Below are 18,158 nucleotides of genomic sequence, written 5' to 3' on the forward strand. Positions count from 1 at the left end.
GGATGAAGTGTATTTCAACAGGAATAGGAAACTTGAGGCAGTTTGTTAATTACTGATGCTTAGAAATCTTGAGTGTCTTTGTACAGCCCTCCCTACTATTATCTCAGACAGATTACTTGACTTCTTGAGTTTATTCTGTCTTGTCTGTAAAATGGGTTTAGCAACTTTACCTACTCATGGTTTTTTTTTTTTTTGAGGATTAAATGAGCTATTACAAGTTAAGAGCTCAGAATGGTAGTCATCAGACAGTAGGCTTGTAGCAAATGTTAGTTCTTATTACCTATTACCTATAAGCTAAGTGATGAGGGAAGGGGAATAGGATGAAGATAGGGGTGGAAAGGAAAAAGGATAGAGAGCAGGTGACAAGAATGGTTTTTAGGATGTATTTATAGAGGAATGTCCATTTCTACCTCAGAACTGCAGGGGCAGGAAAGCTACGTACACGTGAGTAGTTGTTACAAAAGGTTTTTGGGAGGGGGTGGGTATGTGAGGCCTGCAACTTTCCAACACACATTTTGGATCATCATTCATTTTTATTATTATTTAATTCACTAGGCTAAATGAGAGCAGGAGGGCAGAAGGCAAGAGGACTAAACACTCCTGAATTTTCTAGCAGGGACTATTTGACATGCAAAATTACCCCAGGTCTGTGTGAAACCAGTCCACAGAATTTTACTCTATTGACTCATTATTACTTTGGACAAACTGCCAACCTTTGTTTTAGTTTTCCAGTCACAAAAGCACAAGGATCTTATAGAATGATTTTTTTCTTTTAAGTGGGCTCCACACCCAGTATGGAGCCTAACACGAGGCTTGAACTCACAACCCTGAGATCAACACCTGAGCTGAAATCGAGAGTTGGACATTTGGGGTGTCTGGGTGGCTTAGTCAGCTGAGCGTCTGACTTTGGCTCAGGTCATGATCTTACGGTTCGCGGGTTCAAGCCCCACATTGTGCTCTGTGATGTCAGCCTGTCAGCTTGTCAGTGCAGAGACCACTTCAGATCCTCTGTTCCCCTCTCTTTGCTCCTCCCCTAACTTGTGCTCTCCCAAAAATAAATAATTTTTTTAAAAAAAGAGTTGGACATTTAACAAACTGAGCCACCCAGATACCCCTAGAATGATTCTTTACTATCTTCTAATTACATAGCTCTTACATATACAAAGCATTTCTACACTTTCCTAACTTAATAGGAATAAAAATCAGGCCAAGTAGGTATCATTAGCTCTATTTTAAAATAGGAAATAATGTATTGTATGTTTACTACATGCCAGGTACTATACTAAACACTTTACAAGGAGCGTCTCATCTAATCCTGTAACAAATCTATGAGGGTGGTGCTATCATCATCTGAGACTAGAAGAGAGAAGTTTAAGAACTCCCAAGGTGACCCAGACAGTAAAGGGCAGAGCCAAGGTTTGAACCCACATGGGTCTGACTTCAAAGCCTGCTTCCTAAATCCTAACCACTGTAGTCTGTTGTTCAAGAATAATTAGATACATGTTCTTTCCTAGTACGGCAATGCTTTTAGCCTGAACTCAGCCTAATTACTTATAATCATGTAAACAACTGTGGTGAAATTATACAGAAATACTAAACTTTTTGATGTCTATTTCCATATTATGCTCCTAGAATTGCTCAAGACACATGTCTGTCTCTATGTACATTCCCCTCCCCTAAGGTTATAAGAATCTGTACAAGACCAATAACTGTTAAAGTTTCCAAATACCTAAAGCACTTGGTAATAGGCTAAGAATCTGTTTCTCATTTGTATTACAGATTTTATAGTTGTAGTTAAGAATATGTAAGGACAACTGTAGTGAAGGGTAGCCACCAATCTTTTGAATGGTTCAATAATGCAAAGCACAAAAGTTGCTCATAAAAATGCATTTTTTATTTCATTAAAAAAAAAAATCCTGTCCAATATTCCTCCCCCTCATGCAAATAGCTTTCACGTGAGAGTCTTCAGATTTTACGCTTTTTCCATTCGGGCTCATTCTTTGTTTCCTCATCATCAGATTCAACTTGGGCAAACATGGTTTTGGGCTGAGTCCTAAAAGAAAGTTAATGAAAAGAGGAAAAATTTAGTTGGCAAGTGTTTATTAGATTAGACCTTTGCTACTTTCATCAAGTGGAAGCACATTTGGGGAATCAATTACATCTTAATTATTAAGTATTAATCATTAAACTTTTGGCAAAGAAAAAGATAATGGAAATTTAATTATGTTCAACAAAAGAGTCGATTCTTTTTTTTATTTTTTTAACTTTTTTATTTATTTATTTATTTTTTTATTTTTGGGACAGAGAGAAACAGAGCATGAACGGGGGAGGGGCAGAGAGAGAGGAGGACACAGAATCAGAAACAGGCTCCAGGCTCTGAGCCATCAGCCCAGAGCCCGACGCGGGGCTCGAACTCCCGGACCGCAAGATCGTGACCTGGCTGAAGTCGGACGCTTAACCGACTGTGCCACCCAGGCGCCCCAAGAGTCGATTCTTTTAAAGGTTTTCTCTCTGTAGCAGACTATGTATGCTGTCCTTTTCTTAAATAAAATGAAAATGTATCAAATTCAGGACAATCTCATACATCCATAATCACCCTCTCCTTCAAACTCAGGCTAATTGGGATTGTTTGGGAGGCCAAATTATAGTCACCGAGCAAGAATACACATGATCTAGGGCACCTGGATGGCTCAGTCAGTTAAGTGTCCGACTCTGGGTTTTGGCTCAGGTCCTGATCTCACGGTTCATGAGTTCAACCCCCTCTTTAGGCTCTGTCCGGGCAGCACAGAGACTGCTTCAGATTCTCTCTCTCCTTCTCTCTCTCTGCCCCACCCCCCGACTGTCTCTCTCTCTCTCAAAATAAATAAACTTTAAAAAAAAATAAAAAATTCAGAGAAAAAGGAATACACATGATTTTTATTTACAGCTCTCTGGGTTGTTCCTGGACTTAAGTAGTCCAAATACACGTGATTATGGTGCACATGAACAAGAAAATTTGAGATAATAGCTTTCTTATTTAATGAGTCTAAAATAAGAGATAAGATATATAGTAACTTGAGCACTGCCAGCAAAACTAAAAAACAAAACAAATCGACATTCTCTCCACCCCATGCATTGAAATGTCAAGCGTTTTAGGATACATCACTGAGTATCATTGCTCTAATACTGGCACACAGTACCTCAAGCAATCTTTGCATTAGGACTTTCTGTGCTTTGTAAACATACCTGGTTCAAGGACTTTCCTTTTTATACCATTCACACAGAAAATAATTTCAAGAATATGTCAAATGGTTATAATTTATGCTTCTTTTGGTCATGCTGATTTCCCTTTAAAAACAGCTCTATCACATTACAAGGAAATACTGAAACACTGTACCTGAAGATCATCTATTTTAGCTCACATCTTCATCCTGAATTCAATTCATTACATCATGGTAGTTCCAGAATTTTAAAATAATGACAACAACAATTCCTTTTCTTTGACAAATAAAAACAGGGTTAAAACCCAACATTACTTGTTGTTGTTTATTTATTATCCTGGGAAGAACTATATACCATCCACATTCAAGCTCATGTTGTTCTAATGCAAGCCATGTACTGGAATTCCTCATGCATAAGTTAGTTACAACTCCTGTCTCTCTAGTGACCCACACACCTACCTCGAGCCCAAGGTGTCCCCATACACAATCCAGTCGGTTCAACCTCTTGTCACTTCAAGACACTGTCATGACCTCTGCAAATAAGTCACAGCTCTAACATTTCCAAAAACAGCTGCAGATTTTCAGAGGTCATGAGTTGCTGAATTACTAGAAAGCAGGACCCCTGGCTTTCTAACATGCTACAATATGGCAACTGGTACTCATTACATATTTCATCTTTTGGCAAAGCTGTGGACCACTTAGGGATGGGCAAACCCATATGGGAACAAATCTGTCTGGTTTAAAAAGTCCTTTGGATTAGATGGTTAATTTTTTTTTTTAATGTTTATTTATTCTTGAGACAGAGACAGAGCGTGAACAGGGGAGGGGCAGAGAGAGAGGGAGACACAGAATCTGAAACAGACTCCAGGCTCTGAGCTGTCAGCACAGAGCCCAAAGCACACTGGGCTTGAACCTATGAGCCGTGAGATCATGACCTGAGCCGAAGTCAGACGCTTAACCGACTGAGCCACCCAGGCACCCCTAGATGGTTAATTTCTAAAGAGAAAAAATAACAGTCTTGTAACGGTATCTGGCAGTGCTTCTGAAGACACCAGCTCAGAGTTAGCCGCAGTGAGACTTCAGTACTAAGAAATTGTAATGGTGTTTATTTTGGATATAAAGAAAAATTAAATGACAGATTACAGGAAGAATAGAGCCGAGAGCTTAAAAAGGCTATTTCATTTAAGTAGTTACTCTCAAATTCTACCTGCTTCCCAAAGGTATTTTTGGCAGGTTGGTGGCTAACCTGAAGGGTGTAGAATCAATGGAACTATTTCACAGGGGGCAGAAAGGGGGTAATAATTGTAAAGAGGCATGGGGAACATTTTGTGGGGATGGAAATGTTCTATAATCTTGACTGAAGTGGTGATTACATAAGTGCATACATTTGTCAAGACTTGAAATGGGTGAATTTTGCATTAGACATAAATTATACTTCAATAAAATGGACTTATAAAGAAAATCAAAACAACTGAGAAGGTGAATAACAAAGGAATGAAAGGGTAAACATAATAATACAACACTCAATTTCCCAGTGGCCAAGATAAAGAAAAAGAAAAAGGAAAAATACTAGTTTTTCAGAGGAGGTGTCTTTTCCCCCAGCACTAAACTCAGCAAAATTTACTGAGTAGATCTTTATATCAGGATCACTTAAGACTCCCCCTTTGAATTACCAGACCATACAGTTTCCTTTGTCCTTTCTAGGTATTTTAACTTAGGGGATATGAGTTTGTTTGGAAGGCAGAATGGTCTCTTTGCAAAACTCCATGAAATTTAGTATTTTAAATTCCATTTTTAAAAACTAGTAACAGTGTTGCTGGAAAACAACCATATTCTGTATATGCAACGTCAAATCATGACATTTAGCTTTCAAATAGCCAGGCTTTCCTTCCCCCAGTTGCCAAAATCAAGGTATAAACTACCCAAATTTTCCCAGCAACGCTTGTTTAACACTTTGTCTTTCATTTTGTTGGCCAGTAGGGAATACCTGAGGGTAGGAAGTAGGCCCCTTTCAACAAATGGTGCTGGCAAAATTGTACCATATGCAATAAATAAAACTGGACCCTTGCCTTAAATGATGCAAAAATTAACTTGAAATGGATCAAAGACCTAAACCTAAGAGCAAAAACTATAAAATATTATGGAAAAGCTTTATGACATTAGATGTGGCAATGATTTCTTTGATAAGACACCAAAAGCCCAAGCACAAAAGACAAATAGGTAAATTGAACTGTATCAAAATTAAAAATTTCTGTGCATCAATGGACACAGTTAACAGACTGAAAAGGCAACAACCTATGAAATGGGAGAAAATATTTGCTAATCATATATTTAATAAGGAATTAATATCTAGAATAAAGAACTACAACTCAACAATAACTACAACAACAACAACAAAGCCAAACAATACAGTTAAAAACTGGGCAAAGGAGGGGTGCCTGGGTGGCTTAGTCAGTTAAGTGTCTGACTTTGGCTCAGGTCCTGGTCTCCTGGTTCGGGAGTTCGAGCCCCGCATCAGGCTCTGTGCTGATAGTTCTGAACTGGGAATCTGCTTCAGATTCTGTGTCTCCTTCGCTCTCTCTCTGCCCCTCCCCTGATCGCACTCTGTCTCCCTCTCTCTAAAATAAATAAACATTAACAAAATTAAAAAGAAAAAACTGGGCAAAGGACTTGAATAGATATTTCTCCAAAGAAGACAAGCAAAAGACTAACAAACACATAAAAAGATGCTCAACATCGCTAATCAGTAGGGAAATGCAGATCAAAACCACAATGAGATAACACCTCACACCCATTAGGATGGCTACTATCAAACAAAAGACAAATAAACAAACAAAACCCAGAAAATAACATGTATTGGCCAGGATGTGGAGAACTGGGACCCTTTACACAGTGATGGTGGGAATGCAAAATGGTGCAGCTTCTAGGGAAAAAAAATATGGCAGTTCCTCAAAAATTTCAAAATAAAATTACCATGTGATCTAGCGATTCCACTTCAGGAAATGTGCCCAAAAGAATTGAAAGAAGGGTCTTAAAATGATATTTTATTAGAGATTAATAAATGTTCCGTGCATTATTCAGAACAGTCAGAAGGCAGAAGCAACCTCAGTGTCGTGGACAGATGAATGGATAAACAACATGTGGCACACACGTACAATGAGATATTATTCAGTCTTAAAAAGGAAAGAAATGCTGGCAAATGCTACACGCCTGTGCCTGGAGGACATTATGCTAACTGAAATAGGCTAGTCACAAAAAGACAAATACTGTATAATTCCACTTATATGTGGTACTGAGGTAGTCATATTTATAAGATAGAAAGCTGGACAGCAGTTGCCAGGGACTGGGTAGAGGGGAAAGAACAAGCTGTTTAGTGAGTACAGAGTTTTAGTTTTGCAAGATGAGAAGAATTCTGGAGATTGGTTGTACAACAATGTGAATGTACTTAACACTACTGAAATGTACACGTAAAAATGATTAAGAGGTTAAATTTTATGTTTATGTGTGCTTTACCAAAATAAAAAAAAGATTTTTTTTGGATTAAAAAAAGAAGAACGAACCAGACTCCTTGGACTTGGGAATAAGGAAGAATGAACCCACTTCTAGAATAAACAGGAGGTACCCTGGAGAAGGTCTTACCCTCCAATCTGGGGTCCTGCCTAGAGCAGTGCTTCTCAAACCATCCATGATACAAGGCTAGTCTTTGTTTTCTAATTTCCAATCCCTTGCAGACAAATATACTACTTCCAGAAAAATAAAAAGACTGCAAAGTACTGACCCAAATTTTCATTAGATTCCAAACATATATCAACTTGCTACACAATTTTCTAAGTGCTTGCTCTCAATTCCTGTGCTTATCTATCTCATGAGCCAGTACTGGCTGCTGGACCGCACCTTCCCTCTCAGCTTGGGAAAGAAAGTGGCAAAGCAGGGCTCTGAATCTAGGCTGGGAAGTAAGAATCTGTCTTCTTAACATCAGCTCTTAAACACAATGAGCTTCCTCCAGTGTGGGAAAGTACTTCTCACCTCTGGAGAAGCTGGCCCTGGATTATGCAACTGAAGATTGGACGCAGGCATGGGGTTCGAGGCTGCACTCTCACAGGCCCACCCTTGAAGTAAAGGAGCAGTCTTTACTTCTTGGAGGTTAGGCATGACGAAGTGAACGGAGATGTGGACCACAGACAGAAGTGTCCCTTGTTCCAATCCAACCTGCCCCCATACCAACATTCTTACGGCACAAATCAGAGCCCTCCATAAAAGCTATATGCTGAAGAAAGACCAGGTTCTTTAAAAAAACAGTATTTGAGTTGAGTACACTGAACATCTCTGTCTAGACTAGAGAATGCCAGTGTTTTATAGAAGCAAAGTGAGAGAATTATAGCTTTAAATCTTGTAGCTATTCTGTCTTTTCAGCAATTTTTATCTTCAAATTTATTTCCAGCAGTTATTCTTTTGAAAAATTTTGGAAACTCATGTATGAGAAAGAGCAAAAAAAAAAAAAAATTCAATTCAGGATTATCTAGGGCATTTAAAACTGATTTCTTCAGTCACTACTTTTTAAGACAATGAGAAACAGAGATGATTAAACAGAGTTAGGAATAGAACCAAAAGATTTCTTCCCTGGGGGATGGCCTAATTTGCCCTTGGCATAGAAAACTACTATAAAAATAAATCAACAATGTCAAGCAGGAGTAAAATGACACATTCAAAAAAAAAGTTAATGGATTTGAAAACACTTAAAAGTTGGTCCAGAAATCCCTGCTTTTAAAACCAACAGGAAACCAACAAATAAACAACAACAAAAAATACTTCAAGTCTCTATTCACATTGTCACTGGCCACAAAAATGGATTCCTTTCTGGGCTGCTTGAAGAAACGGAATTTGTGTACTGATTTTAATATAGACTCTGTTGAGTGCTTCCATAAGGAAGAGTAGAACAAATCAAACCAAATGGGCCTGAACACATGGCAGGAACTCAGGAAATACAAATATAAATAAGTAATGAGCAAGAAATATATTCCACCACCTTGAGAAAGCATTTCCATTACCGATCCATTACCTGTGTTCTATTAAATCAGTTCCTCCAGGATTCTATACCTCCTTTCTCAAGAGACAGGAAATTGTCAACTCAAACCTTCAGCCTCATGGCTGGAGATTTATGTAAGTTGCCCAAAACAAAAGCCTATAAAGAGGCTGACTTGAAGAAAAAGGAGGTAAGGGGAACATTCCATTCAGCCAAAAGTATAATCACCACAGTTGCTCAACAGGTTAGTGGGAACAACGGTAAGCCTCAGTGAGCACGAGCAGAGTAATCCACCTTATTGAAATCAGCTTTATTCAGGCTACCTATTTTACTGGTTTGTGGCCCACACTTACCCATTTTCCTAAGTATTAAATGAAAACTTAAGCTTACAGAAGGCTGATGTGAAACTTGTGTTTTCCAGTTTAACTCACTTTGCGAATAGTAAACATTTTTCACTTGACTGTATATGTCAACTTGTTTATTAGACTTACCACGAAAAGGAGAACAGATTACATATCAACATGGTTATTATTACTAATCATTAAATAAACTAATCAGAGAGGGGCTGAAAGGTTTTTTTGTTTTATTTTGTTTTAGCTTCAGTAAACTCTGCATTTGCTAATAGTTAATATTTCATGAAGCAAATGTAAAATCTTAAGCAAATGTCTTTCTCAAATCTATAAATTCTGATTAGATGATATTTTGTGCTGAATAATTTTCCACTTGGGACATTTTTTTAAACTGAATTCTCAAAGTTATTTGTACAAAGTGAGTCTTTTCCAGCAACTGTGTTCTAACAGAAAAATGTCGGAAGCCCAACAAAAACTGAATCCCACCTTTGGTGGTTCTGCCCAGAAGAATTTTGTGTAGGACAGTCAGATTCCCCCTGCAATACTCTTATGAGGGCATTTCTGCAGTGCACTGTTTGTGCAAGAGATTCAAAGTGTCCGCGAGCAGTCCTTTCTCTTCTGACCAAGCTCCAACCTGGGCCTTCTATGCTCCTTTTTTAGTGCTCAGGCCACAGAAGAATCTCAGAATGTTTTCAGCTGCAATGGCAAGTCCACAGGTCACATTCTCATTAATTACAGATATTCTTCTAATACGATTCATTCAAAGCCAGCTCCAGGGTCACAGAATGAGGATGAGGAGAAATCACTCGTAATATTTAGTCATCACTATGTGAGTGGAAACCACAAGCTTTTTTGGCTCAGGGCCCATTGTTTATTATGAAGGAAAACCTCAAAGCCAAAGTCAATTATAGCCATGACTTGACAATCTGACACACTTGTTAACCCTGTTAGAATGAATACGGTCCAGATGAACTGTGACCCGGTCATCACAATTGCAGAATTATTAAGATTAAATAAAGGGCCTGACCAAAAGATTCCACTTGAAATGGTCCCTTCTTTCTGGTGAAGAGCTAATCAAAGATAATTTTTTTTTTTAATATTCGGGATGCATAAGAAGATGAGACGCAACATGATGTTTCTAGAGAAAGAATGTTCTATTTTCTTCACAAACTGAACACATAATATTTTGGAAACTACATAAACATATCTCAGACTCATCAAATAGGGCACACTAACTCATAATGCTGGGCGTGTGAGTTCAAAGACGAGTGAGGGTGGAAAAAGGGACAAATGTGAAGCCCGTGGCAACTAGAAACAGAAAGAAAGTGAGGAAAGGAAAACAGAAAGAGCCTTCTAAAATCACCATCACCTGCCTTATCACTAAATAGTTAAACAAGTCAGAAGGATAAAATCTTTGAAGAGTACGCAGGCCTGGGGCCACCCAGGTGTTAGCAGTACCCCCTCCAGGCTCACGTTTATAGCCAGCGTTACTGCAGCCCTGCTCTCTTCCTTCCCAGAGGGGGAAACAGCCTCAGCGAGCGTAAGTAAAGCACAGAGGGAGCACAACACCTCAGAACTTCTGATTCTTAGTCTCGTGTTCAGCTATGCCATGCTGGCTCACACGATAGTCTTTTCAGCTTCCCTATTGCTCAATTTTTTAAATAATTACTGGTTGCTTTGTGATGAGAAGCAGTACACTACAGTTGTCAAAAGCAGAAGTCTGACTCTGAAGCCAGACTTCTGCATTCAAATCCCAATTCTGCCACCTGCTACCTGTGTGGCTTTGGTCAAGTTATAAGCCTCAACTTCCTCATCTATAACATGGGAACAATGATACTACCTACTTCATAGGGATGTTGTGGAGATTAAGTGAATATATACAAAGTTCTTAAACAAGGCTGGCATGGTGTAAGTATAATAAATATGTCATTATTATTACACCCTTTGCTTTGGCTATCAGGTGTTCCTCACCTCATATGAAAAGTATGTTTTCAAAAAGTTGTATGTAGAATATATTTGGTAAAATAATTTATATATTAAATACACCACAGCGGCTTGCTATTTAAAAAAAAAACTGGGGAAATTATTTGGTTATGTAAGTAATCTGTCTTCAGTATAAACCTGTATAATTAGAATAATCTCTGTACATTTGAATTTTCTATGGGTGAATCATTTGTGGTTTATTTTAAATAATTACTTTTGTATTATTACTGAACTTTAGTGTGCAAAATAATCACCTGAGAAACTTCTTAAGATGCAGATTTCCAGTCCCAAGCCCACAAAGTCTGAGTTGGTCTGAGGTGCAGTCTAGAAACCTGTACCTTTAACCCCCTACCCCCACCCTTGACTCTGACGCAAGGCAGTCTACAAAACCACTTTGAGAAATGCTGGCCTCTATATAGGAATATGGTGGACAGGGATGATCAGTTACCTAAATATAACTCAGGAAAAAAGTTACATTTTCCTCTGTGGGTTTATGTCTCTTTCTGACACAAATAATATATAAACCTTTACTCACTTAAGGAACAACCTCTTCAGGGGTGCCTGGGTGGCTCAGTCGGTTAAGCGTCCGACTTCGGCTCAGGTCATGATCTCGTGGTTTGTGAGTTCAAGCCCCACGTCGGGTTCTGTGCGGATAGCTCAGAGCCCGGAGCCTGCTTCAGATTCTGTGTCTCTCCATCTCTCGGCCCCTCCCCTGCTCATGCTCTGTGTCTCTCTCTGTCTCTCAATAATAAATAAACGTTAAAAAAAAAAAAAAAAGAACCTGTTTAAATATTGCCTACTGATTTAACATGACTTTAAATGGATCCTTTATGGATGGGAATGATATTTTAATACACACACATATTCATGTATCCCATATCTGACAAGACATGCATGTTGAAGATTCAATCTACCGAACCAGCAATAATGGCAGCTTCTCTGGCAAGAAAAGTGACCATGGCTGACAGAGCTGTCAGGCTGGCAGGCTACTGGCCAGGGTCCAGGCTCCCACGCACGTCCATCCCCGTCTGATGTGTAAGCTAATAGCATTCTGGATCTATATCCTACCCACTCTCCAGCCAGCTCCTCCCCCCTCTCTCCAGCCACTTCTTTTAACAAGAAACTGTAATTGAATCTGACCATGTGTGGCTGAACAAGAGGCCTCTGTGATCCTGCTGTGTTTTAAAACTTCCATGGCTATTACATTGCTGGTGCCAGGAACGAAATGCAAATACTCAACCAGTAAAGGTGAAGTGCTCAAAGACTCTTTGTGATCACCACTGGAGAACAAAGGTATGTATATGCCTTGTTCATGTGCAAGCCAGGAGATTTAGGTAATGTCTAATTGTGCTCTTCTGTGATAAAGGGAAATACAGTAAATCTTCATTTCATCACTGACAGAAGTCAATTGCAGCGAAGAAAAACAACCAGACACACATTCTCAATTACAGTGACCTTTACGAAAAGATCCTTTTAAATATTAGCTTCCCTTCGAACACTTTGCCACTTGGCAGTAAACAGTATACTCTAGCAGGTGAACACAGGAGAAATAGCACTGCAATTCTGGCTAACGAATCACATGCCACAGACAGTGCCATGAACTTAGTTAGCATGCAATAAATGGAAGGTGACAAAATTGGGTGGAAGGAAGGAGATGGGAGCAAAACACAACAGCAGAAGGGTATATATCAAGAGAGAGCACAGTCCTCTGAAAAGCTCATGAGATTAGGGATAGAGAGAGCTGAAGTGCGGCTCCAGCTACAATCACTCTCGACTGCAAGCTTCAGTCTCCTCACATGTAGTGTAAAAGACATGACCTGTTCTCCCCACTTTACAGAGCTAATATTTAAACTAGCACATTATTCAACTGTAAATATAACTAAGTCACCTACAATGCAGGAAAGTATCATTTGTTAACGGTCACCAAAAAACAAAAAGAACTTCTGCTTCAATTAATTCTATTTAAAACTAAAAATCTGGATGAATGATTTCCCAAGAAAATACTAATTACTGAGCAGACTCAGAAGAGTAGGAAAATCCCAATAGAGTATTTATCATGAGGGGATGGAAAAGAAAGCGAAAAATTAAGAAATTACTTCTTAACCTCTCCTCCACAAGAGCACCAGGTTTTGACACTTTCACAGGTGAATTTTATCAACTCTTTACCGAGTAGATAGATTTAATGGTATTCAAAACAGTCTGAGAGTATACATAGAAAAAGCATACAAAATTTTTATGAACCCAGTTTGACACATGACAAAGAACAAACCATAACTATGTTAGGGTCATACCAAAGAAACAAGGATAATTCAATATGAGGAAATTCAGTAATATAGTTCATTGTATTTCTTGATCAAAGTATAAAAGTCATATGATCACTTCCACAGAAATATAATAAACAAATCCAATAAAATTCAGCATCTCTTTCAGATAAACATACCTCTGGTCTTTGTATGGTGTTTTCTTTGCATGGGATGCTCTTCCCTTGGATATCTACACGGCTTACTTCCTCATTTCATTTAAGTCAAAAATCACTTAGCAGAGGTTTTACCCCAATCACCATAGCTAAAATATAGCACCCTTTTTGCTACATCCTCTTATCTCTATTTTAGTTTTATTCTTTGCACTAACTACCATCTAAAATTTATGGATTTATTTAGTGTCTGTCTCTGCCTACTTGAATATAAGTTCCATAAAAATTACTGTATCCCCATAACCTAGAACAGTACCTGACATATTACAGGTGTTCAATAAATCTTTGTTGAATAAATAAATGGAAGAGAAAGATATGGATTCATCCTTAATGTCTTACATGTGTGAGTTTTCAAAAGTTATGCTTCATGGAGATGTATCGTTAAATTGAACAATATGAAATTGCCAATATTTGACTTTTTTTCACCTACAAAAAGGCCAATTAGGTATTTTAACCTAATAGAGTCACTTCTGTTAAAGTTCAAGAAAAAGATGTGTGCAACCATGATATTATTTAATATTGTTCTGGCACTATTAGTCAATACATTAGATAACTTAAATTGGGAAACATCTATTCATAATAAAAACTCTCAACCAAGTAGGGTTAGAGAGAATATACCTCAACATTATAAAGGCCATATATGAAAACCCACAGCTAACATCACACTCAATGATGAAAACTGAGAGCCTTCTAAGATCAGGAATAAGACAAGGATGTCTACTCTTGCCACTTTTTTTTTTTTTTTTACGTTTTTTATTTTATTTTTGAGACAGAGAGAGACAGAGCATGAACAGGGGAGGGGCAGAGAGAGAGGGAGACACAGAATCTGAAACAGGCTCCAGGCTCTGAGCTGTCAGCACAGAGCCCGACACGGGGGCTGTGAGATCATGACCTGAGCCGAAGTCAGACGGTTAACCGACCAAGCCACCCAGGCACCCCCACTCTTGCCACTTTTATCCAACATAATACTAAAGTCCAAGCCACAACAATCAGACAAGAAAAAGAAATGAGGCATCCATGGTGGTAAAGAAGAAGTTAAACCATCACCATTAGCAGATGACATTATACTACACATAAAAAATCCTAAAGACTCCACCAAAAACATATTAGAAGTAATAAATGAATTCAGTAAAGTTGCAGTACACAAAATTAATCCCCAGAAGTTGTTAGTGTTTCTATACACAAATAAATAAAGTGCCAGAAAGAGAAATTAAGAAAATAACACTTACAATTGCACCAAAAAGAATAATATACCTAGAAATAAACTTAACCAAAGAGGTGAAAGAATCGGGGCGCCTGGGTGGCGCGTTGGTTAAGCGTCCGACTTCAGCCAGGTCACAATCTCGCGGTCCGTGAGTTCGAGCCCCGCGTCAGGCTCTGGGCTGACGGCTCAGAGCCTGGAGCCTGTTTCCGATTCTGTGTCTCCCTCTCTCTCTGCCCCTCCCCCGTTCATGCTCTGTCTCCCTCTGTCCCAAAAATAAATGTTGAAAAAGAATGTACTCTGAAAACTATAAAACAATGATGAAAGAAATTGAAGATGACACAAACAAATGGAAAGATATTCCATGCTCATGGATTGGAAGAACAAACATTATTAAAATGTCCATATTACCCAAAGCAATCTACAAATACAATGTAATCCCTATTAAAATACCAACAATATTTTCTACAAATCTAGAACAAATAATCTCAAAATGTGTATGGAACCACAAAGACCCCGAATATCCAAAGCAATCCTGAGAAAAAAGAACAAAGATAGAGGTATCAGAACACCAGATCTTAAGATATACCACAAAGCTGTAGTAATCAAAACACCATGGCACTGGCACAAAAATAGACACATAGTTCAATGGAACAGACTAGAGAGCCCAGAAATAAACCCATACTTCAATGCTCAATTAATCTATAGCAAATGAGGCAAGAATACACAGTGGGGAAAAGACTGTCTTCAATAAATGGTGTTGGAAAAACTGGATAGCTACAGGCAAAAAAATGAAATTGGATCACTTTCTTCATACCATACACACACACACACACACACACACACACACACACACACACCCCTCAAAATGGATTAAAGACCTAAATGTGAGACCCAAAACCACAAAAATCCTAGAAGAGAGCACTGGCAATAATTTCTGTGATATCAGTTGTAACATTTTTCTAGATATGTCTCCTAAGGCAAGAGAACAAAAGCAAAAATAAACATGTGGGACTCCATCAAAATAAAATGCTTCTACACAGCAAAGGAAACCATCAACAAAACTAAATGACAACCTACCAAATAGAAGATATTTGCAAATGACCTATCCAATAAGGGGTTAATATTCAAAATATATAAAGAGGAGTCATAAATTCAGCAGAAGAAAAGATTCTTTTTACAATGGCATAAAAATGTGAAAGATCTATTTAAAGAAAACTTAAAAATACTACTGAGAGGTAAAGAGATGTGCCTAAATAGAAAGACATACCCTGCTCTTGGTTTAAAAGAACCAATATTGTAGGGGCGCCTGGGTGGCTCAGTCAGTTGAGCGACTGACTTCAGCTCAGGTCATGATCTCTCAGTCTGTGAGTTCGAGTCCCGCGTCGGGCTCTGTGCTGACAGCTCAGAGCCTGGAGCCTGCTTCGGATTCTGTGTCTCCCTCTCACTCTGCCCCTCCCCCACTCTTGCTCTGTCTCTCTGTCTCAGAAATAAACATTAAAAAAAAATTTAAAAAAAAGAACCAATATTGTAAAACTCTATCTAAATTAATATATAATATAACTCAATTCCAGTAAAAATATTACCAAGAATTGAGGTGGGGGGAGGGGGAGGTGTTTCCTAGATAACTTAGAGTAAAGTCTTGGATACCTATAAAAATGAAAATTTGTACTAAGAAGAATAATGAGAAGAATAATGTAGGAAGGTCTACAACAATGAAAAGTTTGGTGCTGCTACTTGAACAGACCAATTAATAGAACAGAAGAGAGAGCCCATAAATTGGCTAAAATTCATATGTAAGTGCAGTGTGTGTAACGATGTGATTTCAATTCAATGAGGAAAACTAGATCATCCAACTAAAAAGTGTTACAGCGACTGGCTAACCAAGAGGAAAAAATTAAACTGGAGCTCTGCTGTTGTAGGCTGGAAAAATAGTCCCTCCCAAAATATCCACCTTAAATCCCTGGGAGCTGTGAATATTACCTTATTTGGAAAAAAGGTCTTTGCAGATGTGATTAAGGACTTTAAGATGAGGAGAGGGTCCTGGATCATCTTGGGTGGGCCCCAAATGACATCAGAGGTATCCTTGTAAGACAGAAGAGGAAACCAACACAAAGCACAAGGCATTGCCAAGATGGAGAAGAGACTGGGGCAATGTGGCTACAAGCCCAGCTAGCAGGCAGCCTCCAGAAGCTAGCAGAGGCAGGGAACAAATTTTCCCCTAGAGCCTCTGTATGGAATGCGGCTCTGGTGACACCTTGATTTCACACTTCCGGCCTGCAGAACCATGAGAGAATTAAGTTCTGTTTTTCAGGCCACCAAGTTTGTGGTAATTTGTTACAGTGGCCACAGTATACAAATATACCTTCCTCACTCCCTTCACTAAAATAATTTCAGGTGAACAGAAATTTAACTCTAAAAAATAATTTAAAAAATGGTGAAATAGAAAGATGGGAGAATCTGAAGAATTACCTTAGATGGGAAGCCTTCCTAACTAAAACAAAACCCAAGAAGGAAAAAATTCCTAAAGGTGACTACATTAAAATAAATTTGATAGCACACTGCTCCAAATAGGTTTGTGTGTGTTTACACACAAAGCAAATTACTGAGGTATCTCTATAAATGTTGAACTAATACTGACCGCTGATTATTGGGTGATATTAACAATGTATAATTTATAGGAGGGTGTCAAAGATCTTACTTACTATTGAAGAGAATGAGACACTGAGAAGATACCTTTTGGAACCTACTGGATAGTAAGTCCTTGCTAGAACCAAGGCCAGGGAGCTGGCCTTAGAATTTCCAGGTTGTTGTTCTAACTTCTAACAGCTAATTACTTTGATGGAGGATCTAACTTTAATGTTGTATGTAATTTTCATGTCTGAGAGTTTAGGTAATACATGCACATAATGAACAAAACTTTCCAGCATTGCTAACAGGCAGACTATGGAACTTTGAAGGCCCCTTTCACTTTCACACACACAACCCCATTCCTGTTCCTTTGTTCACTACTTAAAACATACCTACCACCTCCATTTCTTGGCTCTCCTCCCAGAGGGAGTCCAGGTATAGATGAACAGATATGTATATAGATACATCCACTGCTTAAAAACACAGGTAGACATCATGTTTTATAAGCTGGTTTCTGTTTTTGCTTGTAGGTTGGTTTTGTACTTAGGAGATTAGGCCACATCCATCCACATATATATCTAGCCCATTCTTTATACTTTCTTGATATCTTTCATTGTATGGATAGGCTATACTTTTCTAAAACAATACCCCATTGAAGGACATTTACATTGTTTTCAGTCTTTTGCTTTCCTACACAATACTGAGCTTAATATCTTTGGACATACATATTTGCCCACTTGTGCAAAACTTCCTGAAATACAATTGCCAAGTCAAAGGGTATTTGCATTTTAAATTTGTATAGATAGTGCCAAATTTTTCTCCAAATGATGCTCACTATGTTTAGCAAATTTTAAAACATGGCTCTGTTTATTCCTCTCTCCTCAGTTATTTTTTTTGTATGTTTCTAAACAAGTTTCTTTAAGTATAAAAAAAACCCTAATAGTAATAGAAAATAATGACCCCATTAAAAACTGAGTGTCAACAGAGGCACAATCTACAAGCTTATCTGACTGCCAATGATGCGTTGACATACATTAGCTTACACACATACAAATTCTATACAAAAGGCAGCTAAGTGTGCACTATTTAGTTGGCCAGCCTTGATATGACCCTCTTAGCTGCTGTAATATTATCCAACTAATGGTTCAGAGATGTTCCATCTGTACTGTCTGGTTATTAGTACACACTGTGAACCACCACCACTGACATGCCACAGTAAGGTCTGTTCTGCTACAACATGTACAGCAGAGGATGCAGTGCTCCCCCCCGCCCCCACTCCCAAAGGCCCTCAAATCTC

General features: G+C 38.5%; 1 protein-coding gene across 1 annotated transcript in view; it reads right to left on the reverse strand.

Annotated features, from left to right (window-relative positions):
• Positions 1-1,872: 1,872 nt before the first annotated feature.
• Positions 1,873-18,158, reverse strand: part of WDR70 (WD repeat domain 70) — a 300,543-nt gene continuing 284,257 nt past the window's right edge. The window contains exon 18 of the mRNA XM_043599724.1: positions 1,873-2,053. Coding sequence (XP_043455659.1) covers positions 1,966-2,053 — 88 coding nt within the window. The 3' untranslated portion in view covers positions 1,873-1,965. The remainder of the gene's footprint in view (positions 2,054-18,158) is intronic.

Source organism: Prionailurus bengalensis, chromosome A1, assembly GCF_016509475.1.
Source record: "Prionailurus bengalensis isolate Pbe53 chromosome A1, Fcat_Pben_1.1_paternal_pri, whole genome shotgun sequence".
Lineage (NCBI taxonomy): Eukaryota > Metazoa > Chordata > Mammalia > Carnivora > Felidae > Prionailurus > Prionailurus bengalensis.